The following is a 27,783-nucleotide window of genomic DNA, read 5'->3' on the forward strand; positions in this document are numbered from 1 at the left end:
TGTATAGCCTGTTTATGGTAGGGTTTCACCAGACTGGTTTCCTTCTCTTAGGGGAGTGAGTTTTAGTTTTGCTAGGGATGGCATGATCCATGCATCCTTGTAGGTGCTCACAGAGTGCATTTGTAAAGGTTTCTGCATCTTGGACAGTGTTATCCTTTAGTGTGGGGGCTGTGAAACTTACCACCTCTGTCTTAGGTAAGGTGAAGTTTGCTATAGAAAAGTTTTTCACTGTGGTTTCCTTGGTTGGGGATGGTGGTGTGGTGTGGACATCCAGAGTGATTAGTTTATGGTCTGATCTAACCAGTGACGGGTTGACCTCTGATGCAGAACACCTGTCGCCCATGTTGATGATGACCAGGTCCAATATGTTTTCACCTCAGGTAGGGAAGTTTACCAGCTGATCCAGGGCATTTGAGTTGATAAATCCTAGGAAGCGCTGGACCTGGGAGTTTGTACTTGAGTAGTTTTCCCAGTTAACGGTAGGGTAATTGAAATCACCCAATATCAGGGTGTTTGGTAGGACCTTCATGTTTTCCAGTGTCTCCAGAAAGACGGAGTGGTAGTCCTGGGTCATGGAGGGTGATCTGTAGCAGGCCACAATTTGCATTGCAGATTTGCCCGATGTTAGTTGCACATGGATGATCTCAGAGGTATCATGCTGCGTCACTAACCTGGAGGTGTAGGTATCTTTGATGAATATGGATACACCCCCTCCTTTTGTGTTTCGGTCCATGTTCTGTGGCCGAAATGTGTGGTATGAGTTGTAGCCCGGTAGTGCTGGGATGCTCTGTGGAACCTTGAACCAGGTTTCAGTTACTGCATAGATGTCGACGTTCTCCATACTGAGGAGCGCTTTGAGTACGTGCATTTTGAGATTTAAACTCCTGGCATTGAGTAGCATAACCCTCATTTTTTTATTTGTGCTGTTTACTGAGGTGGGTTTGACTTTTGAGCCTTGCCTAAAAAAGGCACTATGGGGGCAGCAAGAGCCTTGGCCGGTATTCGAAAGCCTAGGAGTGACAGGTGCAAGCCATCTCTTGCGAAGCAATGAGGCTTGTCGAGCATGTCGTCCCAGGCTGACAGACACTGGATCCCCTTTGAATGACACTAGAAGCTTAGCCATTTGTTGAAATTGATCATTTTTTTCTTTATACTGCAGTATCATTCTTGGTGAGGGCAGGATGCTGCTCAGGGTCAGGGTCATACCCACCTGAGCTACATGATCAAAGAGCTCTTCCAAGTCTCTTTTCATGTAGTCCAGGGAGGTACGTCTCAGGTCATTCACAGCAACATGAACAATGACAGGGTCATATTTATACTTCTGTTCTGGAGTGACTTGAGTGCTTCTGTTATGTGGTGGATTCTGGCTCCCGGCAGGCAGCTAACAGTAACCCCCTCCTTGTCCAGCCTAGAGAGTGGGACATCAGTGTGCCTGACTATAGAGTTGTCTATTACTAGTGTGTTAGGTATGTTATTTTGCCTTAAGGCTGCGATTGTGCGGCACACTAATTTTGTGTTTTATATGTTGTCTGATTTGTGATGGGAGGTGCAGGTTTTTTGGGTGTCTGCTTTGGAGGTCTCTGATGCTTTTGCAGGTTTTTATTTAGAGCCGCCAAGTATGATTTTGTGTATTTATGTGTATTTTTTGCCAGTGCTGGTTTAGTATGTCTATGTGAGGCTGGAGGTGTAGTGCAAGTGTTAACCTTCTCCTCATGACTGCCTGTTCCAGTCTTGGGTGGAGAGAGCTGAGCCTCCAATTTAGCTTTATAATTGCATCTCTCGCATATGTTAATGTTATGTGGTAGGAGGGGAGGGTTGTCTGTGTACATGAGGCAGTTGTAACATTGCCTCAGGATTCCCAGGTTCACCAGCTGGACTGGAGAGTATACCTGAAATTGCCCTTTGGTCATCCCTGAATAGTAGGGTGAGCTGCTTAGTTGCTTGGTTGATGAGGGGTGAATAATGAGCCTTGCCCTGCTGGGCAATCAAGTGTCGGGGTATATTAGTGCTTGCTATTAGGTCTGAGCAAGTGCTGGACTGTAGGATGCTTTTTAAGTGCTTAGGTTGGGAGTTAGACTACTTTCAAGGGAAAAACTGAAGAGGAGACTTGGTGGAGTCGGGAATAATTTAGCCCTAGCTAACCAGTGCTGCCCGGACATGCAAAACTGTGCAAACGCGTTTTTTACAGAAGGGAAATATGAAAAATAGAAATCAGCCCAAAATGGCCTATAAACTACTAACTTCTGGGCTGGAACCACTCCTCCAGGGACAGATGGCTCCTCAAAGCTCCCTCTCTCACAGGTGAGCAGAGAAACCTCCTTCTGTCCAAGTAAGGTATGGGCAACTCAGAAACTTGTAACACAGCCTTGAATTCAGCACTAGCCTGAAAACTGGACTATACTAGCTTAGACAGGTGGGAAACAAGGAAACATTTTTTTGGAAAGATAAGGCAAAAACAATAAAAAAATACACATAAAACAGCTTTAGATGACTACAAGCAATCAGAAAAGGCTTTTAAACAAATTACCCAATTAACCAATAAAAAAATCTCAAAACAGCCCTGTTCCTAAAAATTATGTTTGTGTGTTTAAAGTTACATGATTATATTTATGGTCAACCTACTATCCAGATTGAAACTGATCACCAGCCTCTAGTTACTATTTTGAGAAAGCCTATGCATAGAGCTCCAGCCAGATTGTAACATATGATGTTGAGATTACAGAAGTATAATTTCAGTCTTGTCTACACAAAAGGCAAACTTTTTTATCTTGCTGATATATTATCCCAGTCACCCAGAAATACCACTGAACAGCATGAGAATGAGAAACTTGATTTTGAAGTCATGGAAGTGAGAAAATTTTCTTCAACACATCTTGATGAGCATAGACATTATACATCCTCAGATCCTGTTCTACAGAAACTCAACCACTTTATCAATAGAAGATGGCCATCAAAGCAATCTAGTTTACCTCAAGAAGTGCAACGTTATTTTCCTTACAGAGATGAGATTTTGGCTGACATCATCTGGTATCATCATGAAAGGTCCAAAAGTAATTGTTCCAAAGTCCTTGCAACAAGAGTATATTGCTGTCTTGCATTGTGCCCACCCAAGAACTGGTTCTATCTAAAGATGGGTGAGAGGACTAGTATTCTGGCCTTCTATGTCACAAAACATTGAGAGTACTTTCGTCTTGTTCTGTATGTAATAGTACAAAGCCACATCAACAGAAGGGATCACTTCAGCTAAACCAGATTCCTGAACTACCTTCGTTGACAGTAGCCACTCACATTTTCGAATGGAATGGTCAATATTACTTGGTGTTAGTAGACTCTTATTCCAAATTGGTTTGAGATTGACCTACTTCCTAATCTAGTGTCCAGTACTGTCATTACTAAGATGAAGCGTCGTTTTGCAGTCCATGGTAGTCCGCACAAAGTTATCTATCCAAACCCTCAAGTTGTCAATATGGCTGCTCCAGTTCCACACTTAGCCAGGTGTTACTCCTTTTCCCCTGCAGTGAGTCATATTCTCACCTCTTCCCACAAACCATCCACGAGGAGACTGTATTCCAGTAAGTGGAAAAAATAACATAGAAGCTTTTACAGCTCCTATTACTGCAATCCTAGAATTTCTTTCCAAACTTTTTGATGAAGGAGCTGCAGCAGCTACCATAATAGTTCAGTTAGCAGCCATTTCTAGTTTCCTTATTGGAGAAATGGGAAGTCCTATTATGTCTCATAGGTTATGTAAAGCTTTCCTCAAAGGTACTTTCCTACTCAGACCTTCGATCAGGGAACCCCCAGTCCCTTGGGACCTAAGTCTTGTTCTAACCTCACTGATTTTGCCACTCTTTGAGCCCGCATATAATTGTGATTTGAAGTATTTGTCATGGAAGACTCTCCATTTAGTAGCCATAACCTCTGCCAGAAGGGTATCGGAATTACAAGCTCTTTCTATTCGTTCCCCTTATATCATTTTACACAAGGATAGGGTATTCTTGAGAACTAATCACTCTTTCCTTCCAAAAGTCAGTTCAGAGAATAATATAAACCACTCCATTGAATTGTCAGTGTTTTTTCCAAACTACAGCGACAAGGCAGAGTATAAATTGCATCATTTGAATGTACATAGGCAGTTACATTTTAACCTGCATAGGACAAAAGACCTCAGGGAATCCAACCAGCTTTTTGTGTCCTTTTCTGACAAAAAGAAAGGAGTGCCAGTTTCCAAAATAACTTTGTTAAAATGGCTGACTGATTGCATTTCCTTCTCTCACAGTAAGAATAAACAACTACCAGGGATGATAAGAGGACATTCCACATAAGCAGTCTCAACATCCTCAGCCTTTCAGGCCAAACTTCCTATTGACTCTATTTGTGCAGCTGCCACATGGGTGAGACCTCATACCTTTATCACTCATTACAAAGTAGATGTGGCCTCCCGGAACAGGTCTTCCTTTGGATCCACTCTATTAAAGAGTCTTTTTTCCCGAGCCACCCTGGGATAAAGTTGCTAGGGATGCTGTCCCAACCTGCAAGAATTACGGTGATATAGGACAACTTAACATTAAGAAGTTATGTACTTACAATAACATTCCATGTTTGTTGTCCATCTTGTCTACATTCTTGCGTCCCACCCTCCTACCCCCATCCTGTGTTATTGGAGGAACTGGCAGACAGTTATATACTTATGTACTTAGTTACACTGATTTGGAATCTCTGTTTTTGCCTCATGCCAAACATCTACATATATATATATATATATATATATATATATATATATATATATATATATATGTATATATATACACATATACATATATACATATGTATATTTCTGGTGTAGTTATTTGAGTTGGTCTAAATCTTTTGCTTGAAAACAAAATCTGGGGATGTGGCCCAGAGCATCATGGGATAGGGTTAGCCTCGAGCCAGTGAAAGCTCTTGAGCTTTAGTTTTCGGCTGAGTTGGAGCCATGAACCATTCCAAACCCAACCTGCAAGAATGTAGGTGAGATGGACAACAAACATGGAACATTATGGTAAATACATAACTTCTTATTCTGATTAATATATTACTAGATCAGGTCACATTTCTAGACCATGTTACAGATACACAGCGACTTGGACATGAACATTGTGTTTGTTTCTAATGTCTGTATTATTGCCTGTCTTATTCTAATGTCATTCCATTGAGGGCAGTGTATTTAAGAGGGAGGATGTAAATCAGTAGGTGTGTACAGCTTTAAGAAGCTTTTTGGGGGCTTGCACAAGTGTGCTCTTCACTTTTTCCCTTAGAACTGCTCTAAATCTAAAATTAAGCACTCTATTCTCATTCTAAAGCCCTGCACTTGCTCGTATAAGTAATCACATAGGTAAATGCAAACTAAAGCACTACATCCTCTTATACTCCTTCAAAGCACTTGCTCCCTATTGGTGCTTTCTGATCAGTCAATAAGTAGTTCCCTATATTATTCAGGCATGTCCAAAGGTCAGTTTCGAGTTTACTCTCCAGTCCAGCTGGTGAATCTGGGAATCCTGAGGCAATGTTACAACTGCCTTATGTATAGAGACCACCCTTTCCTCCTCCCAACAAGCTCAAATATATGTGAGAGATGCAACTATATAGCCAAACTGGAGGCTAAGCTCTCTCAACCCAGTACTGGCACAGCCTGTCAGGAGGAGAAGGTAACCACACACACCACAAATCCAGTCTCACATAGACCTATCGCATCAGCAAACCAAACACATAAACACACAAAAACGTACTTGGAGGCTCTAAATAAAAATCTGACTAAGCAGCAGAGACCTCCAAAGCAGACATCCAAGCAACACCTACCACGAAACAATATCCATGTAGCACATAGCTCACAAAGTCAGTGCGCCACACAGTCACAGCCCTTAAGGCTAAACAACACACATAATACACTTGTAATAGGTGACTCTATTGTCAGACACACTGACGTCCCACTCACCAGGCTGAACACGGAGAAGGTCACTGTAAGCTGCCTGTCGGGTGCCAGGATCTGCCACATAACACAAGCACTCGGGTCACTCCAAAGCAAGTACAAGTATGACTCCGTCATTGTCCATGCTGGTGTGAATGACCTGAGACGTACCTCCCTGGACTACATGAAAAAAGACGTTCAGGAACTCTTTGATCATGTAGCCCAGGCCAGTATGACCCTGACCTTGAGTAGCATCTTGCCCTCACCAAGAATGATGCCACAGTATAAAGACAAAATGATCAATTTTAACAATTGGCTAAAGTATTGATGTCATTCAAAGGGGATCCAGTGTCTGTCAGCCTGGGATGACATGCTCGACAAGCCAAGTTGCTTCACTAGGGATGGCTTGCACCTGTCACCCCAGGGTTTTCGAATACTGGCTAAGGCTCTTGCCTCCCCCATAGTGCCTTTTTTAGGCAAGGCTCAAATGACAAACCCACCCCCATAGACAACACAAAGAAAAAAAAACTAAGGGTAATGCTGCCCAACGCCAGAAGTCTAAACCTCAAGATGCACGCACTCGAGACTATCCTCAATATGGAGAATATTGATATCTGTGCAGAAACAGAAACCTGGTTCAAGGCTCCCGAGAGCACCCCAGCACTACCAGGCTATACTTCATACCATGTTTTCTGGCCCCAAAATTCAGACAGAACTACAAAAGGAGGAGGAGTATCCATATTTATCAAAGATACCCACACCTCCAGGCTAGTGGCACTGCACGAAGCTTCAGAGACCACCCATGTGCAACTAACAGTGGGCAAAACTGCCTTTCAGTTTGTAGCCTGCTACAGACCACCCTCCCAAACACAAGAACCTCACTCGGCTTTCCTGAGAACACTGGAGAATATGAAGGTCTCTCCAAACACTATTATATTGGGTGACTTCAACTACCCAAACATCGATTGGGAAAACTACTCAAGCCCAAACACCCTAGCCCAACGGTTCCTAGAATTTATAAATTCAAATGCTATGGAGCAACTGGTCACCACTCCCACAAGAGGGGAAAACATACTGGATCTGGTCATCACCAACATGGGGTCTCTATGTTCCACGCCAGAGGTATACCCCTCATTGATAAGATCAGACCATAAACAAATCTCACTGGACATCCATATTCTGTCCCCATCCCCAGCCAAGGAAACCACGGTGAAAAACTTCTCAAAAGCAAACTTCACACATTGCCAACATCCTGGCAGAAAGGTTCAGTACAAACTTCTCCCCCCTTCCCCCCTAAAAGAGCAAATGTCTATCCCAACAGAGTGTAGCCTTCCTGAGATCACAGATGCACATGTGAGAGCTGCCCTCTCCAAAGCTAAAAACACAGCATCAATGGGACCAGATGGTGTCCCGGGATGCATCTTACATGAGCTCCAAGAAGAACTAAACCCTCATATAAAGTCACTGTTCAATCTCAGCCTTACTATAGGATATGTTCCCAAGGAATGGCATACAGCAACAGTGGTCCCACTCCACAAAGGTGGTGCCACAACAGACCCCGGAAACTATCGCCCTATAAGCCTGACTAGCCTGGTCTGCAAAGCCATGGAACATATCATCATGTTAATCATAAACAAAGACATTCGGAACCTCCAGACACTGGATCCTACCCAATTCAGCTTTGTTAAGGGCAGATCTTGCCTCTTGAACCTGGTCAACTTATTTGAAACAGGTACCAAAGCCATAGATGAAGGGACGGTAGTCCACACAGCCTACCTGGACCTCGCAAAGACCTTTGACACAATACCCGCCACTCGGGCATCATAAATAAGATCACCAGCTTAAATAGCAACCCCTATGTCACAAGATGGGTTGCAAACTGGCTCAGGGATAGAACCCACATGGTCAGAATAGCAGGTGCCATGTCAGACTCTAAACCAGTTACAAGTGGTGTCCCACAAGGCACAGTCCTGGGACCTCTCTTGTTCGGTATATATTTCTCCGAGGTACAGCCTAACACGGGTGGACTATGGCTGACCAAGTTCACAGATGACTGCAAACTGGGTGCTATAATTGACTCTCCGACTGACACAAGCATCCTCCAAAAGGGTCTCACAGAGGTGGATAACTGGTGCCAGAGTCTTGGCCTAAAGCTAAATGCCAAAAAGTGCATAGTCATCCCCCTTTGGAAAAAACAAAGTGCCCACAAATTACCACATAGGTGGTAATCCTTTAAGTATGGAAGAAGTAATTAGGGACTTGGGGACCCAAGTAGATAGCAATCTCTCCTTTGACATTCACGTTGCCAAAGTGGTTAGAAAGATCTTCTATATAGCCCACCTTATCATGAAAGGGTTCACATCTAGATCGAGAGGTCATTGTGCCCCTCTACGCATCACTTATCAGGCCCATAATTGAGTACAATGCCCCATTTGGGATGCATCTTACCTGACACCTTCAGCAACTGGAAAGACCCCAAAAGTATCTCACCAAGAGGATCAAGGGGCTCAAACAGATGCCCTATGCAGTTCGGCTAAAGAAACTCAAGCTCTACTCAGTTGTGTACCGCCTACTCAGAAGCGATCTGTGTCTGACGTATAAAGCCATGTCCAACCCAGAATTAATGGACATGCTTCACCTCAGGAAATCTAAATCCCTTAGAGCTACATGCTCCAGGGACCTGAACCTCAGAACAGAAATAAATAGGACATGCTGGAGTGACAGATTCATATCCCAGAGGCTCCCCTCACTCTGGAACAAAATCCCAATCCATGTCAGGCAGAGCCCCTCACTGACCCTCTTCAAGAGAAATCTTGACGAATGGATGGGAGATCGTAAGTTTACCACTGGGATCTCTTCTGTATCGCTGCTTGACAGAGGTACAGTAAACAAACCTTAAAAGGGCTACCTTCTGTGACCTACTATACAAAGGCACAGTAAACTAATCTAAAAGGGTGGTGAAAGCCAAACATACTCTGGCTAGGCTTGTAAATGCCCTAGGGCAGATACCCTAGTATCAACCTATGAACCTATTTATAATTACTGTGCACGTGCAAGTCTGGTTGCCATTTTGTAGTAAGTGGGAGTGAGTGAGCAAATGAGAAAACAAAATTGCCACTGATTCTAAGGGCAACCACAAAGCTTTCTATAGCTATGTGAAGAATCTCAATGGCATCACTCAGATCTGCTCTGAGTTACAGCACAATGGCATGAAAATTACAGAACCAACTGATATTGCCAACATCCTGGCAGATAGGTTCAGTGCTAACTTTACTACCCTCTCACCCCCTAAAGGGCCCATATCTATACAGAAAGAATGCAGAGTCCCTGTAATCACATCTATGCAGGTAAAAGCTGCACTCTCTAAAACCAAAAACACAAAAGCATCCATGGGACAACATCCCAGGCTGCATTTTACACGAACTTCAGAACGAACTGGCTTCCCACCTAAGCACCATGTTCAATCATAGTCTCATGTCAGGCTTTGTGCCCACTGAATGGCACACAGCAACAGTTATCCCACTCCACAAAGGGGGAGCCACTACTGATCATGGGAACTATCGCCCTATTAGCCTGATGAGCCTGGTCTGCAAGGCCATGGAATGTATTATTATGGAACTCATAAACAAAGACATTGGTAACCTCCAAAGTCTGGACCCCACCCAGTTCAGGTTTGTGAAAGGCAGATCATGCCTTCTGAACCCGATCGACTTCTTTGAGGCAGTCATCAAAGCCGTAGACAAGGGTAAGGTGGTTCACACAGCCTATCTTGACCTCGCCAAGGCTTTCAAAACCATCCCCCATTCTGGAATTATAGCTACACACACTAAACTAGGTATAAATCCCTATGTCACAAGATGGGTTTCCAACTGGCTCACTGACAGAACCCACACACCACAGGGTTCAGTCCTGGGACCTCTCCTGTTTGGTATCTACTTCTCTGAAGTACAGGCTAACACAGAAGGTCTCTGGCTAATGAAGTTCACAGATGATTGAAAACTAGGAGCCATAGTAGAGCCCCCAAATGATGTGGACATCCTACAGAAGGGCCTCACTGAGACAGATGCCTGATGTCAGAGGCATGGCCTCAAGCTCAATAGCAAAAAGTGCATTGTCATCCCCTTTGGCAAAAACTCTGTACCCATGAACTACCACATAAACAGCAGTCTAACTTAACGCTGAATGTCTGATAAGAGAACTTGGGACCCAGGAAGTAGTCTCTTCTTTGATAATCACATTGCCACAGTAGTCAAGAAATCCTTCTATGGGACACACCTCATCACAAAAGCATTCTCATTGAGGAAAAATGAGGTCATTGTTCCCCTCTACTCAGCATTCATTAGACCCATTATAGAGTACAACGCCCCTTTTGGAATGTACTTCACAAGACATCTGCAGCAGCTGGAAAGGCCACAGAAGTACCTCACAAAGAGGATTACTGGCCTCAAACAGATGCCCTAACCCTACACTGACGGTCTCAAAAAACTCCAGCTTTACTCTGTAGCATATCACATATTCCGAGGAGATCTCTGCCCAACATCTAAAGCTATGTTAAACCCAGAGCTGTTGGACATGCTACACCTAAAGAAATCCCAATCCCTCCGAGCTACATGCTCTAGGGACCTAAACTTTGTCACCACAATAAACAGGACATACTGGAGGGATAGATTCCTGTCCCAGAGACTTCCTATACTCTGGAGCAAGCTACCCATCTATGTCAAGCAAAGTTCCTCATCAGCACTCTTCAAGAAAAATCTTGATGAGTGGATGGGAACTAGGAAATGCCCCTCTGGGATCACTTCTGTGGCTCTGCTAGACAGAGGCACAGGAAATTAAGTTTCTTGGGTGGTGTAAGTCAGGGAATCTTGTTGGCTAGGCTTACTTAGGCCATTGGGCCGATAGCCTAGTACCTACCTATGAAACTATGTCATGTAGTCTGTCAGTTAATCATTTGATTTATATTTTGTAATGCTGCTATCCATCCTGATGAGATTCTGTGTAACAAATTATATAAATGAACTACCCCACCTGTTCATCATCTATACTAGAGAGAGATGAGCAATGGTTTTGATTTGCTATATTGGAAGTACTTTCAGTTTGGCAGTGCCTGAGAAAGGCACTATGGGTAGGGCAGTGTTTTAGCTAATATTTGAAATCCTAGAGTGGAGAGGTGCAGACCATCCCTGAGAAACCAGCATGGTCTGTTATCCATCTCCTTCCACGCTGACAAGTATTGCACCTCCTTAGAATGACACCAGAAACTAAACCAGTTATTAAAGTCAGTTATCGTCTGTTCATGTTGTGGCATCATCCATGGAAATGTAAAATGCTGCTTAGTTCTAGGCTCATACCACTGTGGGACAGGTATTCTGAGAGCACCATGATGTTTCTCTTCATATTTACTAGGGAGGTATGTCTCAGGTCATTTACACTCACATGGACTATGAATGAGTCATACTGGTACTTGTGGTCCAATGACCTGAGTGCATGCATAATGTGGTGATTTCTGGCCTCTGATAAGCAACTGACCTGGAATTTCTCCTCAGTCAGCCTGGTGAGAAGGATACGAGTATGTATCAAAATGGATTCTCCAATGCCCAGAATGTTGGATTGTATGGTGGTTTGCCTTCAGATGTGGCTGTATTTGTTGATGTAGGTGTTGTTTTGAAAGAGTGCATTCAAGACTACTGAGGCTGTTTGTTATGTATACTTCATCTAGGAGGTCTTTGAGGTTTAGGAAGGTTACATTCAATTGCCTAAGCATATGTGGGTCTTTGTGTCTGCTTTGAACTGTCTGTAATGGGTGCAGAGTGTGTACTACTGACAACCTGATTGACATTCGGAGTGTTTTTATGTGAAAATATTGCCTCCACTGACATTGTGTAAATAAATCTGTCTCATACCATATTAGTTTGAGAATTAGCTGGTTGTCAGTAAACATGATGCAATTTCTACATAGCCTCAGGAAGCCCATATCCACAGAGCTGGTAATGGAGATTGTGTGAAAGTTCATATTAATGGTGACGGGCAGGCCCTTTTTCATTGATTAGACAGTTGCACTGAGAAAATAAAGTAGTGCCAGGAGTATCTAGTTTTTGCAATTCTGGGGACAGTGCTTGTCACAGCAAACTAGCTGCCCTGAGTGCAACTAGGCATTAGAAAAATTTCAAAGTTACTTTTACAGGAAAAAATGTCAACTCAAGTTGTCTGCATCTATATAGTCTACCACCAAACACTTGAGGGGAAACTAATAAGTAAACTCTGATCATTTATGGATAAGGTAATTTAGGGAGATATTCTGAAATTAAGTTAAACAACAGCTAATCAAGCAGTACTTACTGAAAAGAAAGTATTATTTTCATCCAGAATGATAAAAAGACGAGATTCGCCTAATTGGCTACAGTCTGGCTACTGCTACTGCTGGTCTCATCAGAACTTCACATTGCTGGAATACAATGCTTCTTTGTTCCTTCTCTCACTAGAAACAAAACAGTAGCACCAATACCAGGATGAGAAGCTGGCCACAGGCTCTTTGCGGATTGATGGTTTTATCATAGATGATGCAAGAGTTTTGCAGACATTTTGCCTTTTCCTGGTAGATGCCTTGAATAGCAACAGGACCAATCAGGAAGGTCCATCACAGATACTCACTGCTCAGACATAAACAGTCAAGAATGAATGCATTCTCCTCCTTTTCTCACAAAGAGTAAAGCACAAATTACAAGCTGATTCATATGAAACAGTTATCTGTCTTTCTGGCAATCAATGGTCTCCAGGAAATAATGTTCCTATGCCCCTTCTCTCACCACGGCCAAAATAGTATTATTAATCCCAAGATGACTACTAAAAGGCAGAATGTGAACAAGACAACATGAAAAGGGGTAGGTATTTTGTATTCTGGCTCTGTTGTTTACAGTGGGATGGCCAATAAATGTAAACAATTGAAGGAGACTGACTTCACAAAATGATAATTTTATGCTTACTCACAATAGCTAATGAAAGAGGAGAGAAACAAATGTTGTCAAATTAACATGAGGGGCAGGCAAACAGAAAAACAGTCTAGTAGACTCAAAAGTGACAGTGGCGGTCTCTATCCTGGTTTAAATATACAGGTAAAAGCAGAACACAAGTAAAACAGAGTGCAAAGAAAATGCATCACAACATACAAAAGAGAAAAAGACAATGAAGTAATACAAAAGACAAGAAAAGAAAAACAAACTAGCCTATCCCTCAATGCAATCCATGACAGAGTCTGAGTGAGCTTTTCCACTAAAGCCTTGAGATGTCTTATCTTACTCCTCAAATAGCAGGCTTATTTTATAACTCCAAGTTCAGCTCACAGGTAATAAATTAATTAACTGAAATGTTAAAATTTCAGTAGGAATCATAAGATATGCACATGTGATCTATTTCCTAGTTTAAATAGGGAGTTAAAAGCAGGATACAAGTAAAACACAATGTTAAAGAACCTAAGCCACAATATCCAAATAGAAAAAGATGATGAAACAATACAAAAGATAAGAAAGCAGACTTCACAGAGGTGAGTGAGCTTTTCAAGTAAAGCCTTGAAATGTGTTATTTTATCCATTAAATGGAAGGATTAGTTCCTAGATCCACCCTCAGTTCACAGGTAAATAACCTTTTATGACCTGTTCTAATTTCTGTGTGACTTGAAAGAGATACAGACATGATCTCTGTTGTGGTTTAATTATGTAGTTAAAAGAAGGATAAAAGTAAAACATAGTATAAAGAAAATAAATCACAAGATACAAAATAGAAGAAGACAATGAAGCAATGCAAAGGACAGGAAAGCAAAAACACACTAACCTCTCCCTCACATAAATCTATGGCACAGTCTAAGTTAGCTTTGCCTGTAATACCTTGAAATTTGTGTTTTCCCTTTAAAGAACAGGTTTAGTTCCCAGTTCCACAATCAGTTCATGTGTAATTAACTTTAATTGATCTGTTCTAATTTCAGACTTGCAAGAGACACAGCTGTGATTTCCTTCCTAGTTTAAGTATGCAGTTAAAAGCAGAGTACAAATAAAACACAATGTAAAAATACACCACGATGTACAAAACAGAAGAAAACAATGAAGAAACACAAAGGACAAGAAAGGAAACACAAACTAACCTTTCCCTCACAGCAATATGTGGCAGAGTTGAGTGAGCTTTTCCAGTAAAGCTTTGAAATAGTTTATTTTACCCATTAAATGGAAGGTTTGGTTCCTAGCTCCACACTCATTTCATGGGTAATTAACCTTAATTGACCTCTTGTAATTTCATTTGACTCACAAGACATGGATGCAGTTTCTTTGCTAGTTTAAGGATGAAATTAAAAGCAGAATACAAGTAAAATATGATGTAAAGAAAATACACCAAAATATACAAAATGTTTTTTGTATGTTTTGGTGTATTGCAGCATGCAACCCTAAACTCTTGCAGTCCAAAGAAATTCTGGCATGCCATTAACCAAATTCTTCATCCTGGAAGCCCCTCATTCCCACAACCATGTCCCAACAGCACTTCACTCGAAACAGCCACTGTCAATTCAAAACAACTCCCTCCGACCCAGTTGCTTATTTCCTACCTCTTCCACCTCCTCTAACTCCTCCCCGGCCTTCTCACTAAAAACAGTTTCCACCAACTACATTAGATCCTTGCTACAAAAGCATAAAGCTGAAGTACTCTTGACTTATTCTCTGAAAAGATTGCTCAGCTTGACTTGTTTGATGCAAATATGTATATACTCTCTGAATTTGTTAATCGTGTAATTCATATTTTGCATTTTTCTCCTTAAATATTCAATTTGTAATTCTTACTTCTTTATATTTTTTATTATATCTGAGTGTTTTGCTACTTGATTTTTCTTATAATTTGTGGAGCTTTTCTTCCTGGGCCTCGGCTCAGTCAGACTAACCCAGTTAACAAATACAAATAAATAAATAAATAACTAAGGGACAGTCAGGCAATACAAAAGACATAAAATCAAAAACAAAGTAACGTTTCCCTCACAGCAATGTATGGTAGAGTCTGAGTGAGATTTTACGGTTAAACTTTGAAATGTTTTTTTTTTTCTTTTACTCCTCAAATAGAAGTTTTAGTTCTTAGCTCCAGCCTTCCTTAACAGATAATTAACCTTAATTGGCATGTTCTAATTTCTGTATGATTCACAAGAGACACTGCTGTGGTCTTTTTCCTAGTTGATATACCCTTTAAATAGAAGGATTAGTTTCTAGCTTCAGCCTCATTTTGCAGGTAATTAACCTTATTTCACATGTTCTAATTTTTGTGTGACTAATAAGAGACACAGCTGTGGTCTATTTCCTACTTTAAATATTCAATTAAAAGCAGAATACAAGTAAATCACAGTGTAAGGAAAATGTATCTCAACTGACAAAAGAGAAAAAGACAATGAAGCAATACAAAATACAGGAAAGAAAAAACAAACTACCATTTTCCTCACACTAGTCTATAGCAGAGTCTGAGTGAGGTTTTGCAATAAAGCCTAGAAACATTTTATTTTACCCTGTAAATAAAAGGTTAAGTTTCTAGCTCTGCCCTTAGTTCACATGCAGTTAACCTTAATTGACCTGTTCTAATTTGTTTGACTCGCAAGAGACATGGTAGTGGTCTCTTTCCCAGTTTAATTAGGCAATTAGAAGCAGAATGCAAGTAAAACAGTGTGAAAAAATACACCGCACTACAGAAAAAAGAAGACAATGAGAAATACAACAAACGAATGCAAAAACAGCTTTCCTTCACAACACTTTATGGGGGTGAATGAGTGAGCTTTGTCAGTAAAGCCTTGAAATGCCCCCCCCCCTTACATCTTAGGGCCACCCTTAGTTTAAAGGTAATTAACATTTATTGTCCTGTTCTAATTTGTGTGCCACTCACAGGAAACATAGCTGTGGTATCTTTCCTTGTTTAAATGTGCAATTAAAAGCAGAATACAAATAAAACACAGTTTAACAAAAATACTCCACAGTGTGCAAAATAGAAGATGACAAGAAAGCAATACAAAAAAAACAAGAAATCAAAATGAAAATAACCTTTCCATCACAGCATTCAATGACAGATTCTGAGTGAGCTTTTCTGCTAAGCCTTGACATGTTTTATTTTACTCCTTAAATCAAAGTTGTAGCTTGTAACTGCAACCTCAGTTCACAGGTAATTAACTCTAATTCACCTGCTGTAGTGTCTGTGTAACCCCCCCCCTTACTTCTTAGGGCCACCCTTATTTTACCAGTAATTAACATTTATTGTCCTGTTCTAATTTGTGTGCGACTCCCAGGCGACACAGCTGTAATATCTTTCCTTATTTAAATTTGCAATTAAAAGCAGAATGCAAATAAAACACAGTTTAACAAAAATACCCCACAATATGTAAAATAGAAGACAACAAGAAAGCAATACAAAAAACAAGAAATCAAAATGAAAATAACCTTTCCATTACAGCATTCAGTGACAGATTCTGAGTGAGCTTTTCTGCTAAGCCTTGACATGGTTTATTGTACTCCTTAAATCAAAGGTGTAGCTTGTAGTTCCAACCTCAGTTCACAGGTAATTAACCCTAATTCACCTGTTGTAATTTCTGTGTGACTCACAAGAGACACAGCTGTGCTCTCTTTTCTAGTTTAAATATGCAATTAAAGGTAGAAGAACAGTAAAAAAACAGTGAAAAGAAAGTACACGACAATGTACAAGGTAGAAGAAGACAATGAAACAATACAAAATGCAAGAAAGCAAAAACAAGATAACCATTCCTCACAGCAATCTGTGACAAAGTCTGAATGAGGTTTTCCATTAGTCCAGTATGTCATACCTTCCAAATAGGTATGGAAATAATGTACATAAGGAAAACTAAAGATAAAGTAGATAGTTAGACGCATTTCATAAGGGACACCAGGAAGAATGTGCTCACCAGTCCTCAGGACATCAAAGTTAGATGGAAGGAGTACTTCCAGTAGCTTCTAAATAAAGAAAACTCCACAGAACCTCTAGTCCCCCAGACATAGCAACCATTGAGAAAAAGAGGAGGTGCCCACCCTATAAGAAGTAAGAAGAGCACTAAGGAAAATGAAGTCAGGAAAAGCAGCAGGCTCAGATGACGCCACAGCAAATATGATAAAGATGTTGGATGAGTTAGGGGAGAAATGGCTCCTGAGGGTATTCATAGCAGAGTGGAGAGAAAGGGGTATCCCTGATGACTGGAGAGTAAGTATACTAGTGCCAGCATTCAAGAGCAAAGGGAACATTCACAACTGTGGGCAGTACAGAGATACTGTAGAGATTTAGTAGCCTACTGCAGACCCAAAGCCACTTCCGCCCTCCACCCTTTTGTCCCCTCATCCTATATCTTATCCCTTTGGAATAGCTTCTTGCCTACCTCCCCAGCTGCTATTACTCCCCTGACCACTAGGTAGCAGTCTTTACCTACACTATATTCTAGCATTAAAACTAACTATCCCTCAGGTCCTATACCCATTTTTTGTCATTTCAGTTCAATTCTAATCCTCCTCTCTGTACATGAGAACCTCACTCTCGCTTTACGAAATCATCTACACATATCTGATAAATATACTCTGCTCCCCAGTTTTCACTTTAGTTACTTTTGTATTACACCAAACACGAAAGACAGTTGATTGTCTTTTGGCTGAACTTACCTTACTGCTCTTGCCTGCTCCATTCACCCTGCAGGCTCACTCCGCTCCCCTACCCCCAATTCTCACCCACCCCCAGGGCACCTATGCTTATACTGCTAGAAGCCACACCCCCACCAGACATCAACCAATAGCTAGACATATCTCGTTTCATACTCAGCCATCTGTTACTAATTTACTCACACCTTCCACTATTTATACTTTCCTCATTAAACAAACCCACCTCATATTTGCCCTTCTATAACCCTTTATTTTCTCCTCTTGCCCATAATTCTTTCCACTCTACTTCTATCTCATAGCCTCACAGGCTATGAATTCCTAAGCGCCTTTCAATTTCAACACTCCTTTAAACAAACTTCCCCTATATATATATATATATATATCAGCCTCACAAACCCACAGTAACATTACATCCTCATCAGCCTACCTTCTCCCGCATATTACATCCTCATCAGCCTATCTTCTCCCACAGTTTCATAGATTAAACCATATTAAGTATTTCCAAACCAGAAAAATTGACCCTAAACTAGCAAAACGTCCACACAATCCTCGGTACCTACTACTACACGGTGACAGTCACCCAAACCCAGGGCCTGGTAATACCTTCCCTGACTCCCATTCCTCCTTCACCTCTATTTCCCATACCCCCTCTTCTTCCTCAAACTCTCTTCTCATTGCCCACCTCAATATTCATAGTTTAAATAACAAAATTACCCAACACCATGCCCTACTAGACTTACATTCCTTTGACATCCTATGTCTCACAGAAACCTGGCTCAAACCAGTTACTAAAGACAATGATATCATCCCTCCAGGTTATAACATCTTTAGAATTGACCATCCTAACAAAAAGGGTGGGGGGGTAGTGATATTGTTTAAATCTGAACTACAGGTAACCTCACTAAACATTCAACCTCCCTCACCTAGCAATGCTGAATTCTTAATATCTAAGCTCCAAATTAAAGTTAATAAATCTATATACATCATTTGCTCTTACATCCCCTCAGGCAACAACATAAGTACTCTTGAAAATATCCTTAACTGGCTTTCCACATCATTCTCACAAGAAACCATTCTCCTTGGAGACTTTAATATTGACTGGAACTGTTGTACTTCTGATAAACCTACATCTCACATTAATATCTATGGTTTCTATCAAACTATCACTGACCCTACCTGAACCCATAAACCCAGCAACAAGCAAACTACCTTAGACTGGATACTAGTGAACAATAACCCCCAAGCCTACAAAATAGGCATACTTCCTGATGATATTAGTGACCAATCTCTTACCTTTATAACTAGACAAAAGATCACCATTCCCACTCAACTAAACTTTAGAACCACCCAGAACAAAAAGAACCTGAACCTAGGTAACTTTCAAGCAGAGCTAAAAGCCTGCAATTGGTCGCCCCTAAAGTACTATTAAAATTAGGAACAAACCTGCTCCCTGTCTCTCAAATGAGACAAGGCAAAAAATGAGACTGAGAAATAAAATCTGGAATATATAGAGAAGTACCAAAGACCCTATTGATCATTTAAACTTTAAACAGCTCAGGAATGCCACTAAAAAATCAATATTCCTCGATAAAAAAAAGCTATTACCTTAAATTCCAACAAACCCAATCTCTAAACCCACAAAAATTCTGGTCATGATTAAATAAATTACTCCATCCTGGACAAGCCAAAACACCTACCCCCTCTAACTTGACTCGTAATTCTCCCAACCAAATTGCTGATATTTTTAACAATTTTTTTTCAGAAACTGTTCAATGTTTAGCAAATACCTTACCACCTGTTACCACCACTGACTCATCCTTGTCAACCATCCTACCCCAAATATTACAACTGCAGCTTGTCCCAACATCTCTCATACACTCCCTACTTCTTAAGCTTAAACCATGCACTCCATCAGCTGACCTCCTCCCAGCTGAATACCTTCAAATGGCAGCTGGAGTGCTTGCCTACCCTATTTCCATCTTAATTAACAGAACCATTACAGAAAGTTCCATCCCATCCCTCTGAAAAGTCTCATATATTATCCCACTGCATAAGGGTGGGAACTCAAATGAACTCTCAAACTTCCGCCCCATCGCCCTACTTTCCCCCTTAGCAAAAATTATGGAGAGATGTATTCACCATCAGCTACTTGATCATCTCCTCCAAAACCACCTGCTAGTTGACTGCCAGCATGGTTTTAGGCCTTTCCATAATATTACAACTGCTCTACTATCCTTTTCTGACTGCATTAATAAAAATCGTAACAACAGCATTAATAAAAATCGTAACAACAGCTTACTGTCCTTAGCACTCTTTATTGACCTCTCAAAAGCATTTGATATGGTTAATCATCTATTACTTTTAAACTCACTCAAATCACTTTCACTAGATACCCAGATAGTTAATTGGTTCAAGTCCTGTCTAGGAAATAGACAACAAGCAGTCCTCTGGGAAAATAAACTATCTACTCTTCTCCCTATAACTCTTGGAGTCCCACAAGGCTCTATTCTGGGACCCCTCCTCTTCACTATTTTCATAAATGATCTGAAAATCTCCCTTCCACAAACCACCTTTAAACAATATGCTGATGACTCAACATTAATATGTTCAGCCTCCTCGCCTTCTGGACTTCATTCAAGTACCCAAGCAGTATTTACCTTAGTTGAAAATTGGTTCCATCAACTCTGTCTCCTTCTTAACCACCAAAAAACTAAATTGGTACTATTCTCTTCCACTCAGAAGTCTCCTGCTATCAACTTCACAATTACATCTAATAATGGTACTGTAATAACTCCAGACACAACCACCAAACTTTTAGGTGTAACAATTGATTATAATCTAAACTTCGACACACATATCAACCTAACCATTAAATCAGTTAATAAAAAACTTGGTTTCCTCTACAGACTTAAACCCTATCTCACACCTCTAGCTAGGACTGCTGTTGCTTGAACTCACTTAATCTCCACCCTTCTCTATGCATCCCCAATCTGTAACAACTTATCCAAAAATAATCTTCATAAGTTGGAAACATCCTGTAATAACATAGCTAGATTTGCCACTTGTGCCCCTTTTCTAACCCACCACTGCCAAAATCTTAAATTGCTAGGATGGCTGGAATTGCAAAGCCAGATTATTTTTCAGCAACTTACTACTATACACAAGATCGTACACCATCCCACAGATACACCCATACTCTCTACCCTTATCTGCCCATATAAAAATCTAACAACCCTTCGATCAGCTAATAAGGTACTAGTAGCTACCCTGAAAGTCCAACAACAAATCTGGAGATAGCTTGTTCTCAAACTCTATTGGTAACTCTTGAACACTCTTCCAACTGAGCTAACAGCCCTTTCTTCTACCCCACTTTTCAAGAAGCAATTAAGATTCTTCCTTAAAGCCCAATGGCTTTGCCCATGCACAAATCCTGACTGACACTTTCTCCCCTAGCAGGACCATTCTTTACTATCTATCTTTAACATGCAATTTCAGGTGCTCTGATATTCTCTATTAATTCCTACTGTAGTAGCACACCTCCTAAGGTTTGGTAAACTTTATAAACAATGTAAAAAAAATGTTTTATTAATCCTTTTACTCAAAATTTTTAACTTATTTAGTCGTGTATGTTGGTATGTTACTGTAACAGTACTATATAAATGTTCTTGTATTTGAAATGTTTTACTTGTCTGACATTATCTGTATTGTATATTGTCAAGATTTCTGTCTTGTAAATTGTCTTAATGTGGAGCTTTTCTCCCCGGGCCTCTGCTGAAAATGGACATACATCCAGTCGGACTATCCCGGTCAACAAATGTAAAATAAATAAATAAATCAATCAAACTCCTGTCACACAGCATGAAAGTTCTGGAGAGTACGTTTCATAATTGAATATGCAAAGTAGTTGAAAGTAAGATGGGAGTTGAGCAGTTCAAATTCAAGTCAGGATGCAACTGTTTTAAGCAGTCCTGTGGTGGTTCCGAGTTCCAGAAACACTGGTAGAATTAGTGCAAGGTATGTATAGGGACCCAATGGCTCAAATGTGAGCAGTGTTCGATCTACAAAGAGGATCCCAGTGGGAGTGCATGTGCATAAAGGTTCAGCTCTGAGCCCACTGCTGTTCATACATTAGCAAGCAGGTCAGAGGGGATAGATCAACAAAGTTGCAGCATTCAGATTATGGTGCAGTACAGGCAGACTCTGAGCAAGAACTTCAGGAAAGGATAGGGAAGTGGAATGCAAAACTGAAGGCACATGGGATTAAACTGAGCACAGATAAGACAATTGTAATGGCAGCAAATGGGGAAATCAGAACAAACTGAGATAGACTGGAAACTGCCTCAAATATCTGGTAGGGGTGGTTGAGGAGAGGGGAAGTCAGAATGAGGAGGGTTAAGCTAGAACTGAAGGGTCTGTAGCCACCTAGCACATAATGTCTGGTGTAGTATATGACAGAAGTATGTTAAAGAAGCAAAATGTAAGGTGTAGAAAGTAGTGGTTCGACCAGTACTAGTGTATGGTGCAGAAACCTGGGCAGTAAAGCTAGAACAGCTGAAGAAGCTGGAGGTGATGTAGAAGAAGTAGAAGAAGTGCTTGAGACAGTTGGTAGGATGCACACTGTTGGGCAGATGAAGAAATAAGGACAGAAGAGCAGAAGCCAAAGTTGCTGCAACTGCAGGAAAGGTCAAAGAGCAAAAACTATGATGGCTGGGGCACATGCATAAAAACAAAAGACAATCTGGTGAAGAATATTTGAGAAGGACAGGAAGAAGGCAAGAGGAAATGAGGACATCCAGCAAAAAGGTGGATGGATTGTTAAAGTGAAGACCTGTGACAGTCAGGCATGAGTGTTGAAGAAGACAGTAGAGTATCATTGAATAGAGAGGGAGGGTGACAGTTTTTGATTTCCTAGACTTTATAAATGCAGCAACAGTAATTTCTTTAGGAACATAAACAATATCTAGTATGTTCCATTCTCTGATAGGCTTTTTTACAATCTGAAGCAATTGTTGCTCCTGAACATACATTGTAAATAATTTCCTTACTAATGTTGTTGAATCATTTATATTTCAGTCTGTTTCTGGTAAATTTAAGTGCCCAGCCTCTGTTTTCTTCCCTCTGTATTTCATGCAAGAAATATATGAATTCCTCTTGGTCAATAGCTCTTAAATTTGGTGGTCTATATACTCCAATAATTGTTATATGTTCCAATGTTGTCTTTATTGTCACATTTACAGTATCTACAGTACTGGTGTTATCACTGAACATGTAATAATCACAGGTCTCATAATCCCAATCATAAAACCTCCACCTGATGTTTTTTAGAATGTCTGTTGTAGTAAACACTTTCATACTCTGACAACAAAATTGTTTTCTAGTCATTGTTTTTTAACCATGCAGGCAGTATCATTAGACAAGCAAAATCAAAGGGAGAGAGAGAGAGATGGGCAGGGAGCGAATAAACAAAATTTGTAACTGGTCCTTGCGGGGGGTAGGGGATCATGTGAACCAAAATAATCAGTATATAACATACTATGTTTTGAGTAATGTGATGTGTGAGAATAAGATGGTACAGCAAGTCAGTAAGAGGGGATAGCTTACAGAAAATGAGTTGTAAGTTTTCAGCATCATGCATGGTGGATACGTGGAACAGACTTCATAAGAAAACAGCATAGTGAAACATGGTGGCTAAAATTAACAGTGCTTGGAATATCCTCAAAAACAGTTTTGCAACTGATAAAGTAAATAAAGCTGATTAACTAGGCTATGAAGTTTACCTAATTGATAAAGAAATGGGCAGATCAGGTGGACAAAATGAGTTCTTATCTGCTTCTGGTCTGTATTTCTATGTAATAGATGCTGCAGCCATTTGTTTTTCACTACATATTGTAATTCTTTTGAAAGTGGTTACAAAATATGTAAACATACAATTCTTAATTTTTTTGTCTGTAGTAAAACTCCCTAGTAGAGTTAACCCTTAATGTTCTCTTCACAGCGGTTTATATCCTTACAGAACAGGTGGCATATCCAACTGACACCAATATTGTTTTCCAAGCTGTGACAGCTGAGGCAGATCCTTTGGAGTTTATATGGCACTTTGGAGATAAACCCCCTGAAAGAACAACTTCACGGAACAGAACAACAAAATATTCTTTGCCAAACAGGTAATGTTTTAAGTGTCAGGAAGGATTTTTTTTATTAGTTACTGTGTCTAAAAAATGAGGCTTTCTCTTTTGAACTGCTATGCTGAAGAGCTGAAGAGTTTATCTCCAAGTGATACTTTTCTATTCAACTGTTAAGCTGTTGAGTTTACATACATGTCCCTCTACAGGTTTACCTGTAAACATGCATGCCCTCCTTTGGCAATCTGCACCTCTCTGTTATTACTACATGAATAACAGTGAAAAAAAGCAGCATTAAACAAATTGGCAGTTATTTCAGAATTAATTCTATGCAATAGAAAATGTCTGATATGAAATATTATCTATTTCTGCCAAACATTAGCATTGTTTGTATTTTCTGAGAAAGTATCAAAAATTCTTGAATATGTTCATACTTTCATGGAAAATACAAGATTAGTTGGCTCTAATATGTGCTGTTACTTTCTTAATTTTATTCCCAATTATTAACTAGGTTGGTCTAACTGGGCTAATAGCCTCTTTTCAGCCTCAGGAGAAAAGCTCCCTAGTCAATATACAATTTACATAAAAATCTTCCAATAGTAGGTGACATTTGACTTCACTTACAAACCTGATCCTAGTCACTGTCGAGAGATGTTTTCTGTACCAACCCTTTGACCAACAAGGCACTCTTTCACAGCTCTACTCACTCATTTGTTCCTCCACTGGTAAGATCATTATGACCCATTCATTTTCCTAGACCTGAATAGTGAGTACTCTAGGAGTGGGAATATATTTTTTATTTACTTTTCTGTAATGTTTTTTATGCATGCGCAGTGATGTTTCTCAGGAGTGTCTCTTACATCCACAAATGACATAAACCTACATATGTCTAACTATAGTGTGAGCAAAAATGCCCCACTTGGCTCTTCAGACTTCCCTGAGAAAACTGAATAGACCACATCGTCCTAGATGTATGCCCTAATAGAAGTAAATGGTTTTAGCCCTCCTTTCTTTTCCAGTCCCCAGTCAGATTCTCCTTTGCTGAAGACCTTTACCTATCCTGAATACTTTTGCATTTATCCAGGCTGTAGCCCTCCACTTCGTGGAAGTGGTCTCCAATAATATCACTCTGCTGAACAGCTATATTTTTAAAGACACAGTTTAACTTTGCTGCTTTGCCCTTTAAAGCACCTATAACAAAACAAATATTAAAGTGATCATCCTCCCCATACTAGTAATATATCATAATTACTTCCCAAATTTAATTATCTGTACATACCTTATTAACATCTTAACCTCCCCACATCAATTACTTATTAAAGATTTCAAATACTATTTTAATTGCTCATTTACACTCCTGTGAAACTCTGTCAACCCCATCCAATCTAGATGTAATGCCCTCTTTAATATACTTTGATATCCTTCTAATTTCCTGTTTTTTTATCCTTTCTTCATTTAACTACTTGTAATTCTCACTTCCTTTTTCCTCTCCTTCATTTTCTTCTGAAAGTTTTCTAAGAATCTGCCAGCATAAAGCTTCATTGGCTTCTGATCCATTAACCCAAATCCATTCACCTCTGTTAATTGTCTACCCTTTGTTTTTCTTTTTTAAATAAGATATTTCATATTAGCTTTTTTCTTCCCGTACATTCCATTGTTTTCTTTTGTACATTTCGGGTAACCTTTCTTTTCCTCAACTTCCCCTTTCTAAAACTTCTTTTATACTGTTCTCTTCTAATTCGTTAGGAAATTCCTATACCCAGCTCACCTCTTCTTTTTAATTTTTTATCTTATATACATGTGCTTGTAGAAAGTTTCTTTGTTCGTTCCTCTCCCATGTTTCCTCCTAAGCTTTGGTACTCTCCCACATGTTAAGAATGCGGCGACATTACAGTAGAAAACATAGAATAGTTGTGTAAAATCTTACCATAACCTTAGATGCCCTTTTCTTATGTTGTAGTATTCTATCCCTCCCTTCTCCCCCGTATACCTTGTTCTTTCCTTGGATGCAGATTATTTTCTTTCATTGGTGTTCCTAGGATCTGCGGTGGTGCAGCAGTAGCATTGTTGCCTCACAGCAAGAGATTCTCCCATTCAATTCTCATCTGGAGTGCGGGGAGTGCCTTTTGTGTGGAGTCTGCATGTCCTCCCCGTGGTCGAGTGGCATTCCAAAAGACATGCATGAATGGGCGTGCTTTCATTGAAGGTTGGGAGTCGAGCTGGCAACTCGGCACCGTAAAAATCTACTGCTAATCATTAGCAGACCGGAGTTCCGCTGTGGCAACCCCCCTAACCGGGAAAAGCCAAAAGATAAACAACGTCTTATATACATGTGCTTCTTTCTTCATTTCAACACTTCTTACAACTACGTTCATGAGTTATTTTCCTACCACTAAATAAATGCATCATATTATTTTACCATAATACATTTATATATTCATTATACTCCTGGTATCAGCTTAGTACCACATTCAAAACATTTCCACAATTTTTATTTTATTCCTTTCCCTACAACCATGCCTAATCCTGAATGGTTCTAAAATCCTGTAACTTATTTCTTTCATGTTCAAGAATTAGCCCAACCTTATCTATAACATTATTAATTTCTGTGGCCAAATGCCCCCATGTCCTTTATGGAATGTTTGCCATACATTACTATCATGGATCCTTTTCTATCCATTATATCGTGCAAAGCCCTTGCATCTCTTCCTTTACATTAAAGTTGAAATCTCCCATATATACACAGTCCCCAGTTCTCATTTCCTATTTTCATTCCCAAAGATTTTCATTCTCTGAAACACCTCAAGTCTTTGCTTCACATCTTCAAAGGCATATATAATATGTAAGATATAACTTTTGTCTACACAGACCATAGCCATAATGTTCCTGCTTCCACTGTTCTCCACTCTGTTATATTAATGATACACTCTGTTATAGAACAACAAAACACCTCTGACTTTTCTTCTTTTCTGAAGGAATAAATCCATTCCCTTCTTGTTTTAAATTTAATTCTCTTGAGCACACCAGTTGTCCACTGAATTCTTATATGACTTTGGTCCATAATCTAATCTATTTGGAGTAATACATTTTGTTCTTATTTTAATTCTGCATTTAGACATTTTAATTTAAAATTTCAAAAGTATAATTTTGTGGTGTCTTACTAGACTGTAGTTAACTTATTATTTAAGAAAAGATGGAGCACTTTGTCATGTAGAATTTGATGTTCCAAGCAAAGTTTTCAATGGATTCAGCAGTATGTGACTAACAGAGAAAAGGTTAAGTTTTTGTAAACATTCTTCATATTCTCTGAAACATTTTAAGTTTTTTTCACATATTCAAAAGCATATATAATACACAACGTTTATCTACATAGACCATATCCACAATTGTCAGGCTTTCATTGTTATCTACTCTATGTTAATAGTACATACTGGTATAGACCAGTAAAACACCCTTGACCCTTATTTTCTGATAGAATAAATTCATTCCCCTTTTTTTTGAATTCAGTTCTCTTTACCAAATTGACTGTTGAAGAAAATAGAAGAGTATCACCGAACCAAGAGAGGTAGTGGCAACTGATGTTGATAGCTTGACCCCATGAAAAAAAAAAAAGAAAAAGAAAACTGGAGTTGCTGCTGATATGGTGCCTGACAGAACTGAGAGTATTGTCTCCTTCATATTTCATCCTTGCTTCATTTCTCCAAGGTCAGGTTGTCACAGTACTTGCAGGTCCCTTATTCTCTATGTTGACCTGCTTCCGCCAGTCTTTCTCCTGGTTCCTTACTATGGTGTCTGGCATCACCCGTGAGTACCACTGACTGTACAAACATTTTGTCGCACTCTCCTTCATCCTCAGGTAAATCAAGTGTATTCAAGAAGATGGACCACATGTTGACAGGAATGTCTTGCCGTGAATATGTTATGAAATTATAACTCCAGCATAATAACAATGGGAATTCTTTGTTCACTTTTGCCAAGTAAAAGCTGTGCTTCTTATTCCACAGCTAGCTTTCCCAGATTTTCTTCATAATCTACCGGAAGTTGTTGT

General features: G+C 39.9%; 1 protein-coding gene across 1 annotated transcript in view; it reads left to right on the forward strand.

Annotated features, from left to right (window-relative positions):
• Positions 1 to 27,783, forward strand: part of PKD1L1 (polycystin 1 like 1, transient receptor potential channel interacting) — a 1,345,235-nt gene that overhangs the window by 43,820 nt on the left and 1,273,632 nt on the right. Inside the window, exon 3 of the mRNA XM_044065604.1 lies at positions 23,609 to 23,777. Within this exon, the coding sequence (XP_043921539.1) occupies positions 23,609 to 23,777 (169 nt within the window). The remainder of the gene's footprint in view (positions 1 to 23,608; positions 23,778 to 27,783) is intronic.

This window comes from Protopterus annectens, chromosome 3.part0 (genome assembly GCF_019279795.1).
Source record: "Protopterus annectens isolate FY-2018-M chromosome 3.part0, PAN1.0, whole genome shotgun sequence".
Taxonomy (NCBI): Eukaryota; Metazoa; Chordata; order Ceratodontiformes; family Protopteridae; genus Protopterus; species Protopterus annectens.